Source organism: Chlorocebus sabaeus, chromosome 16, assembly GCF_047675955.1.
Source record: "Chlorocebus sabaeus isolate Y175 chromosome 16, mChlSab1.0.hap1, whole genome shotgun sequence".
NCBI lineage: Eukaryota > Metazoa > Chordata > Mammalia > Primates > Cercopithecidae > Chlorocebus > Chlorocebus sabaeus.
The window spans coordinates 78,777,126-78,802,630 of NC_132919.1; the positions used below are offsets into that span (position 1 = coordinate 78,777,126).

Sequence of the window (25,505 nt, forward strand, 5' to 3'; positions counted from 1 at the left end):
CCCGGATCCCAGGCTCCCTTGCCTTTGTTGGGGGCACCCCTGAAAGCAGTGGGATTGGGGGTGGTGAACGAGCCCAGCCCAGGGGTGCCCCCAGCGCTCGGCAGATGGGACATTGGTTCCTGGCTCGGCCACATTTAGCATGGAATTTGGCCCAGCCCCTCCTCTGTAAAGGAGGTGACATTGGGCCTGGGGCCCCAAGTGGTAGGCAGGTGTCCTCTCTTCCAGAACGGGTCCCCCAGATGCCAGGGTTGGAGGAGGGGAACCAGAGTTCCAGCTCTGAATGAAGTGGGGCAGGGCCTGTCCTGAGGGCCTTGGAGGCCCAGGCCTGCCCCACATGCCTGCTCACCACCACCCTGCTGGCTGGGGGAATCAGCCACTGCAGGGGCCTTGGGGGCCCAGCTCCAGCCCCACAGCAGCAGACAAGCCCATTCCCCACCATCTCCCTTCTCTCCTGGCTCCTCGCACAACCCCGTGAAGGGGTAGGTGTCTCCCCATGTCACATGGCAGCTGGAGGCACCATGGGTTGGGGAGCAGAACCTGGTCCAAGGGCTGCAGCTGGCACCCCTCACACCCCCGGGGCACCAGGGTTGGGTTGCAACCCTTGACCTATGGCCTCTCTATCCAGAGGAGAGCAGAGATGCCTCTGGCCACTGCCCAGCCCCATTCGAGAACACAGGCCGCCCCTCCTGGCAGCAAGAGTGTTCCAGAAGGCTCTACCACCCCGTGAACTTTCAAGAGGGCCAAGAAGCCTGGGACACCTGCTGCTCCTTGCGCTCTGAGATAGCTGCTGTGCTGAGCCCCAGAACCCAGCCCCCGCTGGGGACAGCAACCCGAGAGCCCAGCAGGTCACAAGGTGCTGCCGTGCGGGCCACAGGATGGCCCGGCCCCTCCCGCTGGCCCCTCTGCCTGTGCCCAGACCCCCACCTGCCTGGCTGGGATCCCAGCCTGTCTCAGGGGCCCTGCCACGATGCCAACACTATGACGCCTGTCATCGTTCCCACTTTAAGGCAGGACCCAGCACCATGCGGCATCTACGTCTGCTCTGGCCCAAGCAGCACCCCCAATCCATGTGTGCACCCCATGAATTGACTCCCTATCCACCCCAGGACCAGGATGGACGAGGATTTCTCCCAGATGAAGAAGATGGCCTTGGCCATGGGCACGTCCCTATCAGACAAGGACATTGAGCTGCTGCCCACGGACATGAGACACCACGGTACAGCATGCCCCGCCCAGCACAGCCCCCACCCATCCAGCCCAGCTGTGGTCAGGAGACCTCACCTCTTTTTCGGGGCTGATGGGTTCAGGACCCCAGGACCTGCGGTGGGCGGGGACATGGGGGTGCAGGACCTGGCAGCCCCCATCCCAGGGCGGGGTCTTCCCTGGAGGCCTGGCGGGAGTGAGGTCGGCCCCTCCGTGAGCCCAGCCTGGTTGCCCCAGGATCCTACAGCTACCTCAAGTTCTTTGAGCACATGCGCAAGTTCCACGCCTCAGGCCAGCTGGACGAAGCCATCCGAGAGGCCTTCCAGGCCCTGGACAAGGACAGGAGTGGCTTCATTGAGTGGAACGAGATCAAGTAATAGCCGGCGGCCGGGGAGGGGTGGGGCCCAAGCCACCCAGACCACACCAAATGCCCACCTGGCAGACCTGGCTTTCCCCCACCGGGTCCCGGCTAGCCTCGTAGCTGGCAGGGCTGGGCCAGAACCGGCTAGAGGCCCAGGAGGCCCACAAGCCCAGGCTCCCAGCCCGAAGTGTCCTCGCCTACAAAGTCGGGGGTGAACGGCTCGTGAGCCACTGGGCACTGGCTGGAAGCCCGTTGGCACTGACTCGAGACCCCTCGGCCCCAGGTACATCCTGTGCATCATCCCCAGCAGTGGGCCCACTGCCCCGCTGACAGACGAGGAGGCTGAGGCCATGATCCAGGTGGCGGACACAGACGGGGACGGGAGGATCGACTACGAAGGTGGGGGCAGCACAGCCAGGGTATCCTCAGGACCCTCCTTCCCCTGCTAGGCCACGACCCTTGCCCATGGCCTCACCCTGAGGGCACCAGCACCCAACTCACAGATGAGGAAATCCAGGCTCAGGGCTCTGGGCTGGGCCAGGAGCCGAGGGGCTCTCCCCTGGGCCAAGGGCCCCACTGCAGAGGGGTGGCCGGGAGGGCTTTGGGAAGGCCAGCTGTGGCGGAGCCAGCGGGTATGGGGTCTCTGGGCTCGGGGATGCTGTCTTCTGGGGGGCCCACGGTCTTTGAGGCTCTCCATGGCTGCCCTGAGTTCTGGGCCATCTCACTCCCCAGTGGCTGGCCACAGGCCTGGAGGGCAGAGGGCACACGAGGTGGGCTGGGCCTCCAGACACCCCCTGCCCAGCCATGGGCCCTGTCCTCATCTGCCTGGGTCTGGAAACCCCAGCAAACCTGGTTTGTGCGAGCCACAAGGCTTGGCGCACAGCCTGGCCCCTCTTAGAACCCAGGCCCCCCAGCTGCTCCGTGCCTCAGTTTCCCCACTAAGAGAGGATCATAGGAGGAGCACCTGTTCTCAGAGGGTCTGGTGGAATTCCTGAGAGTCTCTGCAGAGACCCAGGCCACTGCAAGTCCCCAGTCCCCGGCCGGGGTCAACTCGTCACGACCAAGCAGCCGGGCCCAGGGCAAACAGCTCCAGCGTGGGGCCCCGGCCAGACAGGCTGGAGGCCTGGTCCCTGCTCGAGGGCTTGGGGACTGTGTCGTCCAGGCACACTCCCTCTGCCTCCTTTGAGAGTTAAAGGACTTACAGGGATTGGGGGACACAAAACAGGGGTACTAACTAGATATTGGTCTCCTGCTCTAGAATTTTCTGAATTGATCAAAAAGGAGAAAATTCCGAAGAAGAAGTAGCACCATGACCAGCCCTGGCCAGCTGAGGGGTTCCCATGGGTTAACTCAGGGTGACCACACACCTGGGCAGACGCTGTTGGGTAAGAGGAGGCAGCTGTGAGGGCGGACCCAGCTTTTGCCGGAAAATGGAAAAGCAGCATTAAATGAATGACGCAGCCTGGTGTGTCTGCTGGGGGTGCTGGTGTGAACTGGGGTGGGGGCAGGATTAGGGCCATGGGTGACAATGGCTGGGGGGCAGGGCGGGCATGTGAGGGGGGGAAGGAAGACGCCTTCTCCCATCCCCCAGCCCCACCTGGCTGTGGGAAGCCCCTAAGGGCGACCCTGCAGCGAGATTCCGTCCAGCTGGGCCTCTGGTCTGCAGGGTACATGGTGCTCTGTGGCCCAAACCCCTGAAGAGCCCCTTTCCAATCTGCAATGGGCCTGGCCGGGGCCACACACTCCCAGTTCACACCTGAACGCAGTAGGGGGACACCTGCAGCCCCCGGGTGCCCCTGGCAGGGGCCTTGTTCCAGGCCGAAGCACCCGGCAGACCCTCTGCCCCCATCTCCTGCCTGCTCAGGCTCCCAGGCGGGGCCCTTCTATCTCCCGGCTGTCTCCCTTGATGGTGCTCCTCTCCCCGCTTAGTGCTTCCAGCGGGACCCCAGCCCAGTCCTTGGTCCTCTGTCCCACCCACACTCGCCTACCTGGAGCCCCTCATCTGGTGGCTTAAGGGCCCCTGGCCCTGGCAGTTCCCAGCCCTGAGGTCCTGTGAGTAGCAGGAGCCTGGGTCCCCTTGGTGCTATTTGTGGATGTGGGTGTCGGCCTCCAGCTCCTCACTAGCCACACGGACTCCAGGCCCTCTGGGCTGGTGGCACTGAGGGTCTTGGGAGCCTGAGTCCCAGCTCACCCAAGAAGGGAAGACACCTGCCCATCAGGTGAACCCTTGCTGGGCTTACGGGAGTGAGAACAGAGCTGCTCCAGGGGCGAGTGTGGCAATGTCAGGGTCTACTTGTCGTGGCAGCAAGAGTGAGGCTTGGCCGGGCTCGGTGGCTCAAGCCTGTAATCCCAGCACTTTGGGAGGCCGAGACGGGCGGATCACGAGGTCAAGAGATCGAGACCATCCTGGATAATACGGTGAAACCCCGTCTCTACTAAAAAATACAAAAAAAAAAAACCTAGCCGGGCAAGGTGGCGGGCGCCTGTAGTCCCAGCTACTTGGGAGGCTGAGGCTGGAGAATGGCGTAAGCCCGGGAGGCGGAGCTTGCAGTGAGCTGAGATCCGGCCACTGCACTCCAGCCTGGGCGACAGAGCGAGACTCCGTCTCAAAAAAAAAACTAAAAACAAAAAAAAGAGTGAGGCTGATCCACACGCCATCCTCACGGCCTACTCGCAGGTAACTACAGGCTCCATCGTGAAATACACACAGAGCCCACTGCCCACACCACCCTGGCCACGGTCACTCTCACCTGGGCAACCACCACAGCCCCCTGGTTGGTCTTTCCACCTCTACCCTCTGAAGGTCCTTCCTCAACTTGGTGTCTGGAGGGCTCCCTCTCGGAACCCTTCCAGGGCTCTCCTCTCACACAGGGTGACGCTAGGGGCCTCACGGACTCTGGCTCCCACTGTCCCTCTGACCTAAGACCCCCAGGTCCTGCCCCTCCTGATGCAGCCACGTGGCCCCCTTGCCTCCTCAGCCACCCTGCCCTGGGGCCTTTGTGCCTCCAGCCCTCAGCCTGGCACGCCATTCCCTAGACATCCAGCTGCGAGGCAGACTATCTCCTCCTTTGATGCTTTCTGCAAATGTCGCATCCCGAGGTTGTCTTTACCTGCCCTGTTTGATATTTCACTCACCCTCGCCAGCATCCTGCGTCCCCCTGGACCAGATCTTTTCCCCAAAGCACTCCCCGTCCCCTAATACACTATGACATTCACGTGTGTATGCGTTTATTATGCGCAAACAAAGCATAGGTGCTAAGATCCAGAGCAGGGGAGCTCCGAGAGGCGAGTGCAGGCGGCACGGGCTGCCCCATTGGGCATCTGCCAGTCAGCAGCGGGACTGAGAGGGCGCCGGGCGGCCTCCTGCTGTCCAGGGCCTGTCCGGGAGGAGGGGCTTTGGCTGCAGCTGCTATGGGCTACCCAGTGGGAGTAAGAAGAGCAGAGAACCCAACCCGGCCTCACCAACTGGAGGTTGCCCTCACAGTCAGTGCAGAGCCCAGCATCAGCCCCTCTCCTCCCTGCCAGCCAGAGCCACAGTGAGTCCACCAGACAGGGGGCTGGCGAAAGTCAGTCCCAGGGCCAGATCCAGCCCAACACCAGCCAAACCTGGTTTTGAACTGTCCAGGACAGCTTTCGCGCTGTGCTCAAAGAGGCCTTAGAAAGTTTGAAAATAAAAAGAAGGGGCCGGGTACGGTGGCTCACACCTGTAATCCCAGCACTTTGGGAGGCTGAGGCAGGTGGATCACCTGAGGTCAGGAGTTCAAGACCAGCCTGGCCAACATGGTGAAACCCCTGTCTCTGCAGAACGCACATTATTTTTAAATATGTAAAGCATTTACCAAAATTGTCCAAACGCTGGGCCCTAAAGTGAGATGCAATCAAGTTAAAGGACTGAAATAATACGGAACATTCTCTGACCATACAGAAGCTAAGTTAGAAATTTAAAAGAGAAAAAAAGCAGCGCAGTTCTAAACAGCCTATGGTTCAAAGGGACCACCCTGCAAATTTGAAAATGGTTTGCACCAAAGAAGAATGAAAATACAACACGTCAACTTGTGGTTGCCCCTCAAACGGTGCCTTGGGGGAAACTCAGTCTTAGATGCACAGACTCCAAAGGAAAAGGGCCTGGGAATCCATGTTCTAAGTATCCTTCCCAAGAAGTTAGAAAAAGAACAAAAAAGGAAGCTCGCAGGAGGGGCAGAAATAAAGGTGCGCATTGTGAAATATTAAGTTTCCCGCTTTCTTTCCGTCTCCCCTGCTGGAACATAAAGCCCTCGAGGGGTTGGGTGTGGTAACCTGGAGTCCCAGCTACTTGGGAGGCTGAGGCAGGAGAATTGCTGTACCCCAAATTCTAGGCCTGCCACCGACAGATGCCTTAGATGATTTGGTTGATGATGTGAACTCTCTCAAAGATGCAGGCTCTGCCAGGGAACGAATGGAGCCCATGAGGGCGGCGAGCCAGATCGGGGTGGAATGAAACCCAGGCAGAGTCCACTTGTGCTTCTAGGGTCTGGCCCCACCCCGAAGCCCTTCCCCCACCCCCAACAGCTCACCAACCTAGACAGGGAAGTGACCCAGCTGGGGGAAGGGAGTCCAGCTTTCTTAATGGTGAGACTCGGGGTGCCCCCCACCGTGACTCAGAGACCCCTCCACCCCCCTGGGGACCTCCACAGTATCTTGCTGGGTGAAGCCCTCCTGTGTTGCCATCTGTTGGGCACTAGAACTACCTGGAGCAGAAGGAGCTGGAAGGCTCAGGGCAACAGGTTCGACCTGGGGCCTTTCCCGGAAGGCTGGGGCTTAATAGCTGCCCCTGGAACACAGAGCCGCCCCCTGCCCACCGCACTCCCAGCCTCCCACACTCCACTCCCCACAGGGAAGAGAAATGCCATCTCAGCCCCCTTCCCCAGGCACCCCTGTCCAGGTGAAGCCGCCCGGCAGACAGGCCCCCTCCTCAAAGTTCCAGCCTCTCAGGAAAACGCTTCTCATCAGCACAACACTTGAGGCCACGCAGCTGGAGAGCACCACAGAGACAGGAATGATACTCAGTACCAGTCCATTCACCGAAAATCTGAATTAAAAACCAACAGGTTGGGTATGGCGGTTCACACCTGTAATTCGACTTCGGGAGGCCAGGGTGGCGTGATCACGTGAACCCAGGAGTTTGAGACCAACCTGGTCAACACAGTGAGACTGTCTACAAAAGTAAAATAAAAGTGGCTGGGCATGGTTTCCCACTACCAGGTAGTCCCCACTACCTGGGAGGCTGAGGCGGGGGGAATCACTTGAGGCTAAGAGTTCGAGGCTGCAGTGAGCTATAAATGCGCCACTGCACTCCAGCTTGGGTGACAGAGCAAGACCTTGTCTCAAAAAATAAAAACTAGGCCGGGCACGGCGGTTCATGCCTGTAATCCCAGCACTTTGGGAGGCCAAGGTGGGTGGATCACGAAGTCAAGAGATCAAGACCAGCCTGGCCAACATGGTGAAACCCCATCTCTACTAAACATACAAAAATTAGCCGTCTTGGTGGCGCACACCTGTAATCCCAGCTACTTGGGAGGCTGAGGCAGGAGAATCACTTGAATCCGGGAGGCGGAGGTTTCAGTGAGCCAAGATCATGCCACTGCACTCCAGCCTGGGCAACAGAGACTCTGTCTCAAAATAAAGAAATAAATTAATCAAATTTAAATTTAAAAATTAAGACAATAAAAAACAAAATCCAAGAGATGCAACAATCCAGAGGTGGCCCCAAATGCAAAAGGCTCTCCGCACGTCCTTGTGAACAAATGAAGGACTCAGGAATGAAGAAGAAACAAACGAGCAAATGAAAAACCCATAAGACAGGGGCTGGGAAGCTGCGGATGCCCCCAGCGGAAGGTCACACCCGATTTTCTCTCCTTTTCTGGCCATAAGGAGTGTCCCAAGGCCACTTCTCACTATCTCTGTGGAGTCACCCTGTGCATCCTGCTGGAGACCTTGTAAACAAACTTAGTTTAGTAATTCGCAGCCGTTTCACTGATAAAAACACCTTTTCTGCAGCCAGGGCGCCCGAACATGTGCCACAGCAGAAAGCTTGGTTTCCCCACGTGGCCCTGCACTACTCCTGGGAGCCGGCTCCTGGGGGCTTCAGCTGCGGTGACGGAGGTGTAGGGCCCCCAGGACCTGAGATCTACAGCCGCCCACTCTCAGAGCCTGCCTGGCCAGCTGAGCTCACATTTGGGTGACGTTCTGGAGTTAAAGCCCAGCTGAGTGGCTCAGCTCACAGCACCCTGCAGCCAGTGTCCCCATCGTCCCTGGGGGCCACTGCCCCAACACAGGCTTTGGTGAGGCCCCCAGAGTTTTGTCCTCAGCATGGGGCCTGGCCAACAGCAACTCATCGTAAAGGATGCGGCTGTCATCCTCAGCTCCTGCCCGCAGCCTCACCAGGAGGTACCTGGGTCTCACCTTGGCCCAGGAGCAGGCCCTGGGAGTGGGGTGGCCGCTGAGCTGAGCCTGAGTGTCCAAGACAAGCAAGGCTCACAGTGACCTAGGGGACGGTGGAAGCCGCCCCTCCCACCCCGCTAGGCACTGTCCCTGCTGTGCATTTCACCTTCACACAGGCCTGGCCCTGTCTGCAAAAGGAGGAAGGCCCAGCAGTGGTTCTGCATGACCAACCACGACCCAGGGACCTACACTGACCTGTCCTGTGCCCTACATACCCAGCCCAGTGCCACACACAGCTCCAGCCCGAGCCTCCAGCTCTGATTCCAACATCTTGGGGCCCTTTGGGGCCTCCCCCCATGCCCCAGGTCCTCAAGCATGATTTGCACAGTCCCCTGAAGCCACATTTGCCTGGGCCCTGTCCGTTAGGGGCGTTCTCCTAGCCTCACCCCCGAGGTCCTGAGCTCCTCCTGGCTTGGGGCCCTAGTCTAGGCCTGGACCTGGGAACCTGGGGGGTGGTGAGCGAGAGGGACTCAGTGGCCTGCACCCCCTGCCAGGCGGGGGACCCACACTAGATGCAGGACAAGGCCCATCTCACACACATCCCTGGTCACCAAAGCCAGCATGGGGACCAGGGATGATGCCATCTGGAAGGATAAAGATGTAAAGACAAGGACATGCCTTGTGTCCAGGGCAGTGGCTTGGCCAGTAGGATGGTGCTGGGCACAAGGACCTGAGCCTGGCCAGCCCCTCCTGGGGGAAGGCAAGCCCCAGGCAGGGTCTCGGAGTAGGCCTGGGCAGCTAGCAGCACCTCTGCTCCACAGGGGGCCTCCCAGGACCCCAGGCACAGGCCCAGCAGCCGCTGCGGCCAGGGAGGTCCTAGCCACGCCGCAGGTGGGAAGACAGGCTCAGGGACGATGGGTCTACCCGGCGCAGACGCTGGAACAGTGTGGCATGGCAGCCCGAGCGACCCCAAAGCCCGGTCCCAGGACAGTGCGGCCTGCTCGGGGACCCTTGTCTCCCACCAAGCGTTCAGGTGTGACTTCAGACCTCCCATCCCAGTGAGTGGGCGTCCAGCACTCACTTCCTGCTCAGTGTAGACAGAGGTGGAGGGAGGGCTGCCCCCCGAGGATTCAGGGCAGGTTCTGAGCTGACCGGGCCAAGCTGACCTGGGCTGAGCACCAGGCTGGGTGTGAACAGATGCCCTGGGCCAGTGGGGGACCTGGTACCCTCTCCTGCCCTCCCCTGCCTGGGACCTTCCCCAGTGCTCCTTCCTCAAGGGTGGGCCCTGTCCATCCCCATTTGTTGAGAGCTCCAGGCTGTCACACATAGCAGGGAGGGGAGGGCTTCCTGTCCCTCTGGAGTCTCCCAGCCGTAGGGGCACACTGGTGGCCGTAAGCTTCGATCACCTGCAGGGCCGGGGCGGGGCCCTTGGAGCTCCTCCCAGGGGGTGAGTTCTGCTGAGCTCCTCCTGCGCCTGGCCAGGAACGGGATGGGGAATTCCCTGCGCTTGGGACTGGAGCCTGAGTCTCAGGGCCCAGGGCAAGGCAGGGAACAGGAACTTGGGGGTTGGGTTGAGTGCTGGGGGCCTGCGGGCTGAGCGCTGGGGGCCTGCGGGCTGAGCACTGGGGGGCTGCGGGCTGAGCGTGGGGGGGCAGCGGGCTGAGTGCTGGCAGCTGCTGGCTGAGCGTGGGGGGCTGCTAGCTGGGGGGCTGATGGCCAAGCTTCATGATTCCCTGGTCAGCCTGCACGGGCTGGAGAGGGGAGTGGGAGGAAGAAAGTCAAACCCACGCCTGGCTGCCCTGCGGGTCTAGGGTGGCCTCTAGCCCAGGAGAGAAGACAAGGCAGTCACTCAAGGCACTGAAAACGACGGCCTCCTTTACTGTTAAAATGCAGCCACAGGTGCTCAGCCATGTGCATCTCAACCACCGGCCTCTGCAGGGGGCAGGTGAGCATCCCCGTGGGCCTCCGGGCCATGTCCAGCCTCTGTCCTCTGCCTTCCGTTCTTCAGCAGTGTTCCCAGCATCCTGGTCACTTGGTACTCAGTGTGGGCCGCCTGTGCTGCTCCAGCAGCTCCTCCAGGTGGTCGGCCCGCTTCACCGCAGCCTGCAACACACCCGCAGGGTCAGGCCTGCTCCCAGCCCCGAGGTCCCGAAGGGCTGGCCACAGGGGCTCACCTCGTGCTGTGTCCGGAGGCTGCTCACAGCCTCCTCCTTCCTCACGAGGGCCGTCTTCACCCTGTGTGTGGTGGGTGGTGGGCTTCAGCGTGGCCCCCGCCCCATGGCCCCAGACTGGCCTGCAGCGCACAGGGTGCCCGGGGCAGCCGCCTGGTCAGCCTGGTCCCAGCCCTGCTGACCACAACTCCTGTGGCTGGCCAGGCAGCTGTCCAGGGAACCCACCTGCTGTTGAATCAGGACCCAACACAGGCCCCTGGAGTGTGACCCTGGCCACACCTGGAGAGGTCTGGTACCCAAAATGGGGTGGGAAGCCTCGCCCACACCCACCTCTCAGCCCACGGCAGCAGGCGGCACAGGAAGGACGTAGGACCCCCGTGGAGGGAGTTCACTAGGAATCTTACAGCGCCTGGCTCTTGCAGCGTCTGTCCACCCAGCCCAGGGTCCCGGGAGCTGCCTCCCTGGAGAACTCGCCAGGCCCAGACACGATCCACTCGGGTGCCCTAACAGGGATGGCCAACACCCTGGACTACGCGCCAAGGAGGAGAACAGATCCAGGTCTCCAAGGCCCCAGAGGCTCTTCATATAGGGCCCTGGCTCTGCATCTCCTGGCCTTCCTCAGCCACAGCCTCCTGGGGCTTGGAGCTGCAAGGGCCCTGCCTGCTCCCCTGCCCCGCCTCCATCTCCAGCCCTGCAGCCCCTGACACCCACCTCCGGTGCACCTCCTCCAGCTCCAGCTGCTGGCGGGCCTGCAGCGCGGCCAGCTCGGCCTTGGTCTGCCGCGTCTCCTCCTCAGAGGCTGCCAGCCGGTCCTCGAACTCCTGGCGGATCACCTGGGCCAGGTTGCTACGCTCGCTAGAAAGCTGCTCGTTCATCTGGGTGGGCACAGGAGGCTGTGAGCCGGCTGCCAGCAAGTGGCTGCATGCATGTAGGAGGGGCCTGGGGGTGCCCACTGCCCACCTGATACCCGCCCACTCACGGCCTGCGCGTCCTCCAGCGCCCGCTCCTTCTGCCGCACGAGGCCCTGCAGACGCAGATTCTCACCCTCGGCCTCCCCAAGCTGGCCCTTCAGCTCGGAGCACCGCTCCTGAAGCTTCCGCTCCGACTGCTCCAGCTCGGAGAGCTCTGCCTCGTACTTGTCCCGTAAGCGCTTGATGCTGGCATTTTGGGGAGGGCAGGGTCACTGCAGCCCAGTCACACATGGGTCCTTGCACCTCGGCTCCCGGGCCTCCCCAGCTGGCGACCCAGCCGTGCCTCACTCGTGGCGGGTGACCCAGCCGTGTCCCACTCATGGCGGGTGACCCAGCCGTGTCCCACTCGTGGCGGGTGACCCAGTCGTGCCCCACCCGTGTCCCACTCATGGCGGGTGACCCAGCCGTGTCCCACTCGTGGCGGGTGACCCAGTTGTGCCCCGCCCATGTCCCACTCGTGGCGGGTGACCCAGCCGTGCCCCACTCGTGGCAGGTGACCCAGGCGTGCCCCACTCGTGGCAGGTGACCCAGTCGTGTCCCACTCGTAGCGGGGCCTCACCGACTCTCAGCAGCCTTCTCACTCTCTTCCTTGGCCAGTGCCATATCGGCCTCCAGCCGGTGAATAACCAGCTCGATCTCCTTGTCCCGGCCTTTCCGGATTTCTTCCCTCAGCTCCTGTTCCCGGTTCAGCAGCCACGCCTCCTGGGGGGACACACATTGCCTAGGGGGTTGCCACCCGGAGCTGGCCCGCGGGGCCAGGGCCAGCCTCAGGGGGTCCTGGGGGGCTCCAGGTTCTGAGCCACGGTGGAGCAAGGGGCCTTCCCCCTCTCCAGGCCCTCATCCTGGGGTGTGCTACGTCCTGTCGTCAGGACCCAGTGTGGGCACAGGCGTACCAGAGATCGTCATGATGCACAGCCCAGGGTCCCCTCCCTCAGAGACCCACAGCCCATGATAGCCTGAGGTCACCATCTGCTACCAGATGGGCTGGGAAAGTCGGACTTGCCATGTTGCTGAGGGCAGGGCCTGGGCCCCCAAGCCCAGGCAGCGAGATCCTACCCTGGCAGCCTCTGGAAACTCCCATCGAGTTTCATGTGCCCAGCTCTGGGTCCCACAGGCCTGCGTCAGGAGCATGCTCCTGGGCCCGGAGGCGTCCACTGCCACAGCCTGCCTGGCTGCTGGGTGACATCCCAGCCCACCAGGGTGTGAAACCAGGTGACGGGCATGGTCAGCCTGGGCTGTGGCCTCACGGCAGGCATGGGTGGTGAGAATGTGTGTGGGACTGTCACTGAGGCCAAGTCCACCCCTGCAGAAGGCCCCAGAGACTAAGGGGGGGTTCTGTTGTGCATGTGCCCCTCTACACATCTGAGTGTCGGTGGGCTGGCCATGGGGCACACAGGTGGAGCAGCCCCTAGCGAGGGGGCAACACCTGTTCTCAGACCATAGAGGATGCGCCCCAGGCACCCTTGACCCTTCCAGAGCCCACACAAAATGTGGGCTGAAAGCAACATACTAGCGTCAGCTCAGACGACAACCCCAAGTAGCCAGATGTGACTCCCAGAAACGAGACTCCGGGATTCCACGGCAGCAGGGCCCACCTGGGGCAGCCCCCAACCCCTGCCCACCTGGGTGCCCAGGCCCCCACCTCCTTCCTAGCACAGCTGGCCTCCCACGCCTGCCTCTCCAGCTCCAGCTGCTGCTTCAGGGCCTTCAGCTCCATCTGGGGGGTGGACATTAAGAGGCTAGTCAGTCCCACCCTGCCCAGACCCCCGGCCAGGCCCAGCACAGCCTCCCAGGCCATAGACCTGGTGCCGGCGCTCCTGCTCCTCCCTGCCCTTCTCAAACTCCGCCCTCAGGGCTCGGGTCAGCGCAGAGCTGCTCTCCTCCAGCTGCTGCCTCAGCTCCTCCAGCTCCGCCCGCTGCCTGTGGCCAGGGAGGAGTCAACAGGTGAGCAGTCATAGAGGAAGGAGTCAGGGATGGGAGAGGTCAGCGGGTGAGGGGTCGGGTGGGAAGGGTCCCTGGGAGAGGGCATGTTGCCCCCTGGGCAGCACCTGGCTGCCTGCTGGCCCAGTCGCTCCCTCTCCTCGGCCACCTCGCTGTACAGCCGCTGCCGTTGCTGCTGCAGCGCCCACTGCTCCTGCTCCAGGTGCTGCTGGAACCTGCAGGATGGTCAGGACTGACTTTCGGTGGGTAGGGATGGGCAGTCCCAGGACCCACCCACCGCAGGGGCACAGGCCAACCACCGACCTGATTCAGAGCTCAAGAGCAGCCCTCTGGGGCCCTGTCTGGAACCAGCCCCTCCCCCTCGGCAGCTGAGGCCCCTCAAAGCCACCGCCCAGGGGGCAGGCAGGGCCATGAGGACCTTGCCCATCAGCCAAGCTCCGTAATTCTCTGAGCTCCAGGCCCTCGTGGCGCTTTGGGAAGTGGCTGTGGAGCTGCGTCTGGGCTCCCTTTTCCCTCAGCCTTTGTGCCAGCCTCACCCTGTTCAGCGTTGCCCCATGAGTATGGAGGGCGGGAGGCAGGTGCCTTGTGGGGCCTTATCCACCTCCCCTGCCTCCGGCCTGAGGGTGCCAGGTGCCTGGCTCCGTGACCTGTGTAAGCTCGTGCCAGGGCCTCGTCCTGACCCCACCTTCAGGGAGAGACTGGGGGACCAGCCAAGCTGCATCTGGGGTGGACCAGCCGTGACAGGCAGCAGGGCAGACAGGAGTAGGTGGCTTCCAGGCTCTGTCCTGGTGGTGCAGACAGTGTGGGAGGGGTTGCCACTGGTCCCTGTGGCCCACAGATCCTGACCACCACTGGGCACGTCCCCGGTCCCCAGGACTCAGGATGCAAGAGCAGGAGTCACCCCTCAGACTCCAGGCCAAAAGAGTGAATGAGAGAGACCATCCCTGGGCCCCAAGGTCAGAGCTGGAGGGGCCTTGAGGCCGCCTCTCTACGGGTCAGCTGCTCTGGGGTCAGTTCTGAAAGAGCGGACGTCTGGTGGGGGTTCCGAGCCCTAACGCTGGGAAAACACCCGTGCAGAACCCGCAGACCTTGGCGGGCATGCACTGCAGACACAAGCCCGAGGACACTGGCCTGGCTGAGGAGGCTGGGCCCCTCCAGGGCCAAGTGCCCTGCATCCTCCCTGGATGCTGCACCAAGACCCTCACCCACCTCTACATGGAAAACCCACTCCGACCTTCGGGGATTCCCCGACTTCCCACCGGCCTGGAGCCACCACCCACCGCTGCCGAGCACGCTCGCGCTCCTGCTGGCCCAGCGCCTCCTTCTCCCGCTCAAGCTGCTCCCGCAGCTCCTCGGCCTGGCGCAGGCAGCGCTGTGAGGCACGCTCGTCCGACTGCAGCAGCTCCGCCTCATGAAGGCTCTTGAGCCTCCGCACCTCCTGCTTGTGCCTGGCAATCAGCTTCTGGATCTCGGGCTCCAGGCCTGGGGGCAGGGCACTGGCTAGGGCCATGTCCAGCTGGGTGGGCCCGGGAAGCCCAACCCTGGCACAAGATGGCCTGTCTCAGGGCCAGAGGGGACCCCGCCCACCCAAGGCCTCCTTGGATCCAACCCGAAGCACAGCTGAGTCCGACACCCAGGAAGTGGGGAAGAGGCCCCCACAGGGCCACGGCGCCTCCCCCAGCCTGCGGGGCTCAGGACTCCCCGAGACTCTTGGTGCTCCCACTGACGGCTCCCAGGCACCCTGACAGTAGGTGTCCAGAGCAAGAAGACCAGGCCTCAGGGAGCCCTGCACACCACCCAAGGGTCCGAGGCCCCTTGAGACCCCAACACCCACCAGCCTCCTGCCCCATCCTCCTGCCTGCACCTGCTTCTTCCTGTGGCTCACTCTGCTTCCCGTGGCAGGGTCCACATGCCACAGTTGTCCACAAACTCCCAATCTCCCCTAGCCCAACCCCGAGGAAGTGAGGCACTGAGCCCCCTTGTTTCAGTCCACTGCCTGCGTGCTGGGGACCGGGCCAGGCTCCTGTGCGGAGCCCACCTGCCCCTAGGATCACAGCAGAGGCCGCAGGGGAGGCCGTGACAGGGGCGGTTGGGGCATGAGTGTTCACCTCTGCCCAGGAAGGTCTCAGACTACATGAATGCCTGAAATTATGGACCTCTCAAAAGAAGCCCCGGCCGCAGCGCCCACCCCACACCTGGCTGGCTCGCGGGAGGGGATGGCCCACCTCGGACAGTGACCTCCTTGATCTTCTTGGTTTTCTCACTGATCCACTTCTCCCGGCGGACTTTCTCAGTGGCACTCATTAGTTCTTTGAGTTTTTTAATCTCCTGTGAGCAGGAGAACAGGTCAGGAAGAAATGATGTGAAGACACCCCCATCCCTTTACCACCCTGTGGGCACAGGCAGGGCCGGGCTTCCAAGTCCACCAGCACAAGGCTGGGGCTCGTGGGTGGGTGTGCTGCCCCGAGACATACACGCCAGCTCCAGAGAGCCATGGCTGCCCTCCCCAGCGCTGGGGGCCAGGCTGGAGGCCCAGGCCCACCCAGTCACACACCTTAGTGGCCTGAGAAACGGGAGGGCAGCCATCAGCCTGCAGAAGCCCTGCCCCAGAGAGGAGTGCTACTGCCTGTCGGGATGGCCCCAGAGCCCGCACTCTTCCACGTGACTGGCAGTCCTCAACTCCGGCTGTCAGCCACGGTCACGTGCAGGGATTTTAAAATGCCAGTGCCAAGCCCCACTCCAGAGCCTGGGCTCGGGACCATCACTGCCCAAGCTGGTAGGAAGCATAGCCAGGGAGGCTGAGGCCCCCAGAGAGCCCCACACAGTGCTCCACCGACACCTGGTCAGTAGAGAGAGCAGGTCCCGTGGCCCAAGGACCTGGCAGTGGGGCAGGCCAGGCAGAGACTCCTGGGTCCATGGCGACCGTGGTGTGGCCGGGCAGGGACTGTGCATCCACATCTGTGACAGCAGGCCCATGGCCCCACCCCAGAGCCTGGCAGCTAGAGAGGCAGGAGTGGACTAGCTCAGTGCCACGGTGCTCCCCCAGACAGCCCCACCCACTGCTGTGGCCCTGACACTCTGAGGCAGGAATGAGGACTCCGAGTCCGACCCTGTTCTCGGGGCTGTGCCAGCTGAGCCTGGCCTGTGAGCCCGGCCTGGGACGCTGTGCAGTGGGGAGTGAAGCCTCACCAGCTCATGCTGCGCCTGCACCTGGGCCACACGCTCAGTGCATCTCTGGTCCTCCTGCTTCAGCTCGGCCACCACAGCCTCGCACTTTTCACTCAGGACCTTCTTGTCTTCGATCAGCTGTGTTGGGGACCAGAGGTGAGGTGGCTGCACAAGGCCCCAGCCCAGCAGGACCCCTGATGGAGGAGATCCTCCCAGCCTCCGAGGGAGGCTAAGAGCAGCCCTCTCCTGGGGCTGCCCCTCCTAGGTTTGTGGATGGACCCTGGGGCCAGTGGGAGGGCATGTCTGCAAACACGGGCCCAGGCCTGCATCCGCTGTCCTGTCCTCAGCTGGGGGACCCAGAAAATGTCAGAGAAGCCCCAGCCCACCCCCGCAGTGATGTCAGGGTATTCCTAGGATGAGGGTAGCTTTGTCGTGCCCATCACCCAGCCCCAGAGGAGGCCCACTGTCTGCCAAAGGGTGTTAGGACCACACCAGCCTTACTGCAGGCCCCAGGCCAGACCCCAGGTCAGGACACACCTGTGATGACCACCAAGGAGCCCCTGGAGGCCCCTATTCTCACGGACCCCAGATCTAGAGTTCTCTCCAGAATAGGATCCGACCAGGGCTGCAACTGAGTCGAGGGGCCAGCGGGACACCCCTACTACCCTCACTCGGGGCAGCTCTGGGTAAAGACAGGAGTGTCCTCTCCAGGGCATGGACGGCTGGGAACGGCACGGGAAAGGCTTGGAATGCATCCAGCAGATACCTGTGTGACCCCCAACACAGGAAGAAGCTCACCGGCAAAGGGAAGCCCCTGACTCTGGAAGTCTCCATGAGCCACGAGCTGGGTCCGGGCCTCTGCGGTCCCCAGGCCGCTCACCTGGTCGATGAAGGCCAAGTGCCGCTGGATGGTGGCCTCGTAGTGCTCCCTCTGCCGCTGCAGCTGCCGGCTCAATGCCTTCTCTGTCTCCTTGACCCGCCGGACCGTGAGGTCTCGCTGCTGCGCCTGCAGGGTGTGGGCAGAGGAGGGAGACGCTGGGACCGGTGGGCCCGGCCTCGGCAGGTAGGAGGCTAGGAGGGCCTAGAATTAGCAGTGCCCGCAGCGTTACCAGCGCTCTCTGCAGCAGCAGCATGGCCTGCTTCTTCTCCTCCACCTCCAGCTTCAGCCGCATCACCGACGTGCTCGCCTCGGACCCCAGCTCCAGGGGCCCGGGCCCCGCCTCCAGCACCCACCCCTGCAGACACAGCCGAGCGTCAGGCAGCAGTGGCAGAGGACAGGGAGGCAGCCAAGGACCTGACTCGATGCCCCTGCAGCCCTGCCCTCCGGGGACAGAGGGGCTGCTGCACATGGGAGCCCATGGGAAGCCGGAGGGCAGGTGGCAGGCGGCCTGGCAGAGGCCATTTTCATTGCTCAGTACAGGAAATGGGGGCCGTGGCCTCAAGAATAAAAAACAAACCATTTAAAAAGTTCTGTGCTTCCCAGCTTCCTGCCCTGTGACAATGAGTTCATGTCACTGCTCCATTTAGCCTGGCCGCTGGTGTTCACCAAGGACAAACCAATGGGTGGCCCAGAGGACACAAGGCTCCGGAGGCCTGAACTATCCACACATACAGGCTCGTGGAGGCGGCTCAGGGCAGCGGGGAGGTGGGTGCAGTTGGGGAATGTGGGCCCTGCCACCTCCACCCTGAGAGAGTCCCGTGGTGGGGGCTGCACAACTGGGTGGGTACATGGTACGGGACCACCTCCTGCTGGGGACCAGGTCGGGGCTGGCGAGGGACCTCCTCCCCCTGGGGACCAGGTGGGAGCGGGCAAGGGGCGACCACCTGCTGGGGGTCCGGCTGGTCCTGCGCAGACTTCTCCATCTCGTCCAAGAAGCTCATGATGCTTTGTAGCTTGGCCTCCGAGAGCAGCGTCCCATCCTCAGGGGGTTCGGGGAACGCACTGAGTTTTCCAAATTTCTCCAGGTTGTCAGCTGTCAGAGAGCTGCCATCGTCCTCCTGTGGGACAGGAGACCAGCATCGGGGGCTGTCAGGGCAGCCTGAGGACTAGGGGTCCCCAGGGACAGAGGTGGCAGCTGAGGCTGGGCTCTGGGAGGGAGGGTCGCGACCAAAGCAAGGAGCCCGTGGCACCCCCTTTTCCCAACCCCTACAGCCACCGCATGCTCTGTGTGGATGGCATGGGTGGACAGACTGGGCAGGGCGGGGCGCACACCGCGGTCACCTCACTGGCCCAGGCATATCTGCCCCTGTGATGGGCCCTGGGGTGGGGCAGCGGCTCCGGCTCCTTCTCCAGCAGCTGCAGCGTGTGCAGCAGCTCCTCCAGGGGCCCTCTGGATTTGGTGCTGCCCCTGCTCGGGGTCACCGTCTCCAGGTTGTCCCCAGCTGCATCCTGGGCGAGAACGTCCTGCAGAAGAGCAGGGAGATAGATGCAGCAAGGCGCAGAGCCCCGAAGGTGCCGCGGGAGCTCCCCAGTCCTGACATTCAGCCTCTGGAAGGTGAGGCCAGGGCTCAGACTTTCCCACCCAGTCTCTGCAGCTGCTCAAACCCAGAGCAGCTCTAGCCACCAGGGACTCCTCCCAGCACCCCACTCCTGGAAAACAGGCTGTGCAGCCACCTGGCCCCACCACGGAGCAGCCTGGGAGCCTTGGCTGTCACGTCACCCCTCGGAGCTGGAAGCTCCTCTTCTGTGGATGAGGATGCAGGGCCCCCGACCCCAGGACATCTGCAAAAACCCAACAGGTCCACCCTAGCGAAGGCTCCCCTCGGGGCAGCCAGCACCGTGCATCAGAACAAGAAGATCCCCCTGGGTGGCCTCTCCGGGCACGAGTGGCCCCTAGAGCAGAGGAGCGGCTGGGACATCTCAGCTCGGGACACCCCTGGCACAGACGCAGCCCTTAAAGCCAAAACCACAAGGGAGGGAAGGACAGCTGTACCCAGACCTGCGTCCTGTCCTCTGGAGGCTGCTGTGGTTCTGGGGACGAACTGGAGGTGAGCAGGCAGCAGTCTCCAGGGCCTGCAGCAGGGAGGCCGGTACCTGCACAGCAGAACACAGCATCATCCCACAGAGAGCATCCCGGGGCGGGCAGTAACTCTGGAGGCACCCCTGGGAAGGAGCCAGGTATGGAGGCGGCGGAGGTGACCCCAGAAGCAGAGGAGCCGCTGGGGAGACATGGCCTTTTGGGTGTGGAGCTGTGGAGGATGAGTGCCACCCCACCCTTCCACCCTTCCGGGCCTTCTGCTCTGTAGGGCCCCTACGTCCAGGACCACTTGTTTGTCAAGGTCTCGGCACCCTCGTCAGGTCAGCTGGGGGCCAAGGCCCCTAATCCCGAGGACTGGGGCTGCCAACACGGGCAGCAGCACAGGAGGCTGAGGAGAGGTCCACAGGGGCTGCACCTCCTTCCTGGCTGCAGCCCAGCCCACCTCCACGGGCACAGAGCCACTCTCACCAGCATTGTTGGCCTTGAGGGCCTGGTGGGCAGTGTCGCCTGGCGTGGGGGACAGCTCCTGAGCAGGCCGCCGCGTCCCTGGCGCTCTGGTCTCCCTGGGATTCTCAGGCGGCCCACGCTCAGCTGTGATCGCCTTCTGGGCTCTCAGGGCTCGTTTCTGTTGCAGCTCCTGCAGTGGGAGCGTCGCTGAGCACTGCCCGGGGGAGAGGACGACCCCAGGCTCCCCAGCCATGCTGCCCTGAGGCTCAGTGTCCCGGGGCCCAGGGAGCCCTAGCATCGGCCCCATGGTCAGGCCTGGGCCATGGTACTGCTCAGAGGTCCCTGCGCCGTCAGCCCAGGCACCTGAATGGCCGCTCGCCTGGCTTGGCGTGCCTTCTCTTCCCGGGCCTTCCTCCTGGCTGCCTCTTTCTGCTGGTGCAGGTCCAGGAGGGTCCCCTCGCCTGGCCGCTGCCGCTGCTCCTGCCAAAGAAGCTGGTGCCATGTGGTGTATACATCGGGAAGATGGAATCTAGACCCAGACTAGAAGCTTCCCCACAATGCCCCAGAGTCCCCTAGAGTTCGTGGAATCTCAGGGCCAGTAGGGAAGGTGAAACCCCACCAGGACCTTGAACCCGCCATTTCTCTGCTCTACACGCTGCGTCACAGGTGGCCAACAGTTCCGGCACGGGGGAGGCAGCTCATGCCCAGAGTGTCCTCTGGAGACCGTCCAGCCTGGGACGGACCCAGCAGGCATTTCTCGACACCCAGACCCTGACGACTGCCAGTGAGGACCACCCTGCCTGTCCGCAGGGACCCAGCGTCAAGAAGGATGCTGCACCCAGAGACAGGACCCACGGGCAATCCTAGGCTTTGATTCCACCTGTCCCAGAAACTCAGAGCCCTGGGATTCTGGGCCAGACCCCCTGGGGGAGCATGGAGTGACTGAGGCGCCCACACTGACCTCCCGCTTGGCCTGCAGCAGGTGCTCCAGGCGGGCAGCTCCCACTCGGCGCCGCTGCACCTGGCGACGGTACCAGCGCTGGATGGTGACAGCGGCCTGGTTCACCTGGTGGATAAACCTGCCCAGAGAGAAGGGCTCAGGGCCAAGACCAGGCCAGCGCCCTGGCAGGAGCCAGCTGGTTGCTGGTGGAAGGTCCAGCTGGGGAAGAGAGAAGCCGGCGGCTGCACACAAGTAGCCCTTTTCACCTGGCAGGACCAGCCCGCCTGGACCAGCTCCACTAAAACCCAAAACATTCCTCCTGGGAAGGTGTCCAGGGGAGAAGAAATGTCTATCCACGCAGGCCTGTGTGGCCTTATTTACAATCGCCAGGAAGTGGGAACCGTTCAGATGCCCATGACCTGGCTACGGTGTGAACACTGGATGGCAGGACCCTGCCCACAGGCAACAGGCCCGGGACTCAGGCCAGTGCAGGCCACAGGCCGTGGCTCCACAGAGGGTGGTCAGAACAGGCAGGACTATGAGGGAACAGACTGGTGGCTGCTGGCATCAGGGCCAGGAAGGAGCTCGAGGGAAGCCTGGAGGTGCTGGGCCGTTTCCTTATCTTGGTCTGCTGTGTCCACAGACAGCACTATACACCCTGGTGGAAACTCATGGAACTGCACACTTACAATGGGCACCTTTTATTGTATACAAATTATGCTGAATAAAACTGATTAAAAAAAAAAAAACAATGCTTCACCTTGGCTCTCGGGACCATGTGTGGATTCTCTCAGCAAAGGCATTAACAGAGAACCCAGAACGTGTGAGCCCGAGCTCGGGGGCGGTCTGCCCCAGGCAGAAGTAGGGGGCTTTGAGGAGCCATGGGCTTCTGGTCCCCCTTCCCTCATGCCACCCACTGCGTCTACAGGCCTGGTCTCCCTAGCCCTAACTGGGCGGCAGGGTAGGTGACGGCTTCGCCAGGGGGAGGTTCCGAAAGTCCAGGCAGGGAGGTACCCCCGCGACTCTCCTGACCAGGAACGACTGTCATGGTCACAGGAGGCCCCGCCCACACCCCCTCCACCTCCCCAGGGGCAAGTGGCAGGGACACAGCCCCCAACAGTCAGCGTCACAGGAGGCTCCACCACAGCCCCTTGCGCTTTGGGTGGTGTTGGCTTTTTTCAGTTTTGTATCTTCTTTGCCTTTAACGTTGTTTTAAGTAACAGTTTTACTGAGGTACAATTTCCATACTACAAAATCTGCCCATTTTCAGTGTACAAGTCAATGATTTTTAGCAAACCTAGAGTTGTGTGACCATCAGCACAGTGCAGTTCTGGAATGTTCCACTGCCCCTGGAGGAGCCCTCTCTGCCACCCCTACAACCTGCCTTCTACTTGCTCTGATGAACTTGCCTTTGCTTGGTGTTTTATGTAAACAAAGTCATGCCACATGGGGTCTGCTCAGTCTCAATATTTTAAAACAACTATTGAATGCAAATTTCTATCCTCAGAGGTGTGAGCCGCCAAGACCCCGACGCCTGCCCACCCCTGTGTTCTGGCCTCAGGCTCCCCACCGCCCCAAGAACGGTCACCTCTCAGCCTCCTCCTCTGTCACCTCCTTCCGCCTGGGCAGGCCCATGGTGCCCCCAGCATTGTTCCGGGCTGAGTGGCTGGCACCTGAGACATTCTTTGGTGGCTTCCCAAAGCCACTGCTCTCGTTGCCCTCGCAGGTGGCTGCCTTGATGATGTTGCTGACAGGAAAGAAGCAAACAGCCTTGTCTCACCACCCAGGGGAATGGCTCTGCCCACAGGCCACAGGTGCCTGCTCCCAGCAGTCCCAGGACTGAGCCTGGAAGGGGTGCTGGCAGGCCGGCTGCCAGGGCAGAGGGGGACAGCGGCAGGTGCGAGGCCAGCTCTCCTGTGCCACATCCTGGCCTCTGGACCACCTGTGCCCTGACAAGGTCCCACTCACTGGTACCCAGGATAACAAGCTCTTTGCATTTAAAAAGTTCTCACTAAAGTTACATTGGGAGGCTGGATGTAGTGGCCCACACCTGTAATCCCAGCACTCTGGGAGGCCAAGGCAGGCAGATTACCTGAGGTCAGAAGTTCAAGACCAGCCTGGCCAACATGGTGAAAACCTATCTCTACTAAAAATACAAAAAAATTAGCCGGGCATGGTGGCGGGCACTTGTACTCCCAGCTACTCAGGAGGCTGAGGCAGGAGAATCGCTTGAACCTGGGAGGCGGAGTTTGCAGTCAGCCAAGATCACGCCATTGCATTCCAGCCTGGGCAACAAGAACGAAACTCTGTCTCAAAAAAAAAAAAATTCCATTGAGAAAGTTCCCAAAAGTCACAGGAGTCCAGAGCCTGAGGGACACTTGAGAGACCCAAGGCCATCCCCAATCCCAGCAAGACCGTGCGGTGGTGGCCTTGGGGGCTCCTCTGCTCCGCTCAGCCCACCACCGCTGTGATGCCCTCTGGGCTCTGGACAATCCCTGGCTTCCTCCTGGGGGCCCCACCCCACGGTGAGCCCCAGACCTCCCTGTGCCGCCACATCTGGGTTGTTTTCTGTCTGTGGGAAGCTGCTGACCAAAGGACAGAAGAGGGTGGCGGACTCGGACAGGGGCCCGGCTCGCGGCTGCTCCACGCGGTTTTATGTGCACTGACCATGTGCCCTGGCCAAGGTCGGACCCCGTGTGCACTGACCTCGTGCCCTGGCCGAGGTCGGACCCCGTGTGCACTGACCGCGTGCCCTGGCCGAGGTCGGACCCCGCAGCCCCACAGCCTCCCCGGAAGACCTTACTTGAGGGAGGGGGCAGTCTGGTTGGAGCTCTTGAGCGGGGGTGCCCTCTCCGAGGGGGTGTAGCGGTTGTGCACCATGGTGGTGACGCAGTTGCCCATGGCTCCCTTGTTGCTCCTGCCAGGCCGGAAGAGAGACAGGAATGGTCAGGCCTCCAGAGGGGACGCCTGAGATCTCAGAGCCACACTCGCAACATGGGCTGGGCGGGGACAGAGGCCTTCAGTGCTTGCCCCGTTCTGGCAGCAGCGTCGTCCAGTGTCCCCAGGCCCCTTCCACAGCCTGCGCCCTGATGATGGGGTCCTTCCCAGGATAGGAAAGCTCAACTTACGGGCTCCCGCGGGGCAGGGGATAGAATCAAGGCGTGAACACCGGATGTGCCCAAGACAGGGGGAGCCGCTCAGGCCAGTAGTGCACAATCAGCTTCCAGAGCAGACTCACAGAAGCGAAGCCCCATCCCACACAATGGATGGAAGCCACGCTCTCTGCCTCTGCCCCTCCACAGACCCACAGAAAGGAGTGGGGACAGGACCGATACCGAAGCTGACAGGAGGGACGGGGAGACTGCAGGAAAGGGGCATCTGCAGACCCGGAGGATTAGAAACAGAAGGGCCAGCAGAGAGCAACTGGGACGCAAGGGAGGGTCTAGGCATTGTGGGGAGGGAGGGCGAGCAGCTGGCAGGTCCCATACCCCCAGGGAGGCACGCGGTCTCCCACAGGCACGGACAGGCTCTGAGGCAAAGGGGACAATTTGGCTGCTTGGCAAAGCCCCTTCCTCACTTGAGCCACTAGCATCCACCCTGCCCTCCCCAACTGGCCCTGCGGGTAGGGCAGAAGTGGGTGATTCACCCAGGACAGATGCCGCCACCCCTCCCCAGCAGTGCAACCGGGCAGCCAGGACTCGAACCCTGGGGCGGGCTGGGGGTTTGTCTCTGGAGAGACTCAGCCTGCGAGAAGGGTCCCACAGACACTAGTAGGTGGGGATACCCGACAATGCCCTGCTCTCTGCGCAAGTGCCCCAGAGAGGTGAAGCCACCAGGCGACAGGCTTCCAGCTAACTCCCAGGACCTCCCTTTTAACAAGAACCACCAAGACATCTGGGCAAAGACCAACACGTCAGAGGCCCAAAACTAAACCAACAGAATGTGATGGGAATGAGGGCAAGCAGAGAGCAGAGCACTGCACGAAACCTGTGCTTGGCACCAGCCTGTACCTGGCACCAGCCCGCACCTGCACCGGCCCGCACTGGGCACCAGCCCACGCCCGGCACCAGCCTGGCCTGCACCTGGCACCAGCCTGCACTCACAAATGTTCAACAGCTGGTTCTCAGAGCGGGGCTCATTTGCCAACTTGGGTGGTGTGAATATTCCTACCAGGGCTGTTTGAGCTGCTCCGGAACGAGCAGCATGTCATGTATTCATTTTTTATTTTTTATTTTTTTTTGTTGTTGAGACGGAGTCTCGCTCTGTCGCCCAGGCTGGAGTACAGTGGCCGGATCTCGGCTCACTGCAAGCTCCGCCTCCCGGGTTCACGCCATTCTCCTGCCTCAGCCTCCCGAGTAGCTGGGACTACAGACGCCCGCCACCTCGCCCGGCTAGTTTTTTGTATTTTTTACTAGAGACGGGGTTTCACCGGGTTAGCCAGGATGGTCTTGATCTCCTGACCTCGTGATCCGCCCGTCTCGGCCTCCCAAAGTGCTGGGATTACAGGCTTGAGCCACCGCGCCCGGCCATGTCATGTATTCATAAATGTTTTCAAGAAGACTCTAGATGGCTGGGGTGGTGGCTCACGCCTGTAATCCCAGCACTTTGGTAGGCCGAGGGGGGCGGATCATGAGGTCAGGAGTTCAAGACCATCCTGGCCAACATTGTAAAACCCCTTCTCTACTAAAAATACAAAAATTAGTGGGCGTGGTGGCGCACGCCTGTAGTCCCAGCTACCCAGGAGGTTGAGGTAGGAGAATTGCTGGAACCCAGGAAGCGGAGGTTGCAGTGAGGCGAGATCACATGCCACTGCACTCCAGCTTGGGCGACAGAGCGAGACTTCGTCTCAAAAACAAAAACAAACAAAAACACCAGAAGAAATAGCTTGAAAAGACGCTGCTCCTG

General features: G+C 61.9%; 2 protein-coding genes across 10 annotated transcripts in view; one reads left to right on the plus strand and one right to left on the minus strand.

The window, feature by feature from the left end:
• Positions 1-1,107: 1,107 nt before the first annotated feature.
• Positions 1,108-2,869, plus strand: PVALEF (parvalbumin like EF-hand containing). Its single transcript, XM_037993204.2, has 4 exons — positions 1,108-1,216; positions 1,441-1,576; positions 1,848-1,963; positions 2,823-2,869. The coding sequence occupies exons 1-4, from the start codon at positions 1,114-1,116 to the stop codon at positions 2,867-2,869; spliced, it is 402 nt and encodes a 133-aa protein (XP_037849132.1). The 5' UTR covers positions 1,108-1,113.
• A 6,973-nt stretch (positions 2,870-9,842) lies between these two features.
• The window catches only part of CEP131 (centrosomal protein 131), a 33,954-nt gene continuing 18,291 nt past the window's right edge, over positions 9,843-25,505 (minus strand). The window contains exons 6-26 of one of the 9 annotated variants that reach the window (XM_037993297.2): positions 23,404-23,517; positions 22,189-22,347; positions 20,622-20,739; positions 20,024-20,152; positions 19,682-19,850; positions 19,169-19,338; positions 18,457-18,639; positions 18,060-18,233; positions 17,345-17,470; positions 17,116-17,241; positions 16,257-16,373; positions 15,293-15,395; positions 14,348-14,549; positions 13,175-13,282; positions 12,929-13,046; positions 12,769-12,843; positions 11,686-11,825; positions 11,135-11,312; positions 10,867-11,030; positions 10,159-10,219; positions 9,843-10,087 (exon numbers count right to left, since the gene is read on the minus strand). In XM_037993297.2, the coding sequence (XP_037849225.2) occupies positions 10,013-10,087; positions 10,159-10,219; positions 10,867-11,030; positions 11,135-11,312; positions 11,686-11,825; positions 12,769-12,843; positions 12,929-13,046; positions 13,175-13,282; positions 14,348-14,549; positions 15,293-15,395; positions 16,257-16,373; positions 17,116-17,241; positions 17,345-17,470; positions 18,060-18,233; positions 18,457-18,639; positions 19,169-19,338; positions 19,682-19,850; positions 20,024-20,152; positions 20,622-20,739; positions 22,189-22,347; positions 23,404-23,517 (2,809 nt within the window). In that variant the 3' untranslated portion in view covers positions 9,843-10,012. The other 8 variants (XM_037993295.2, XM_073005484.1, XM_073005483.1 and 5 more) reach the window with 8 other exon arrangements.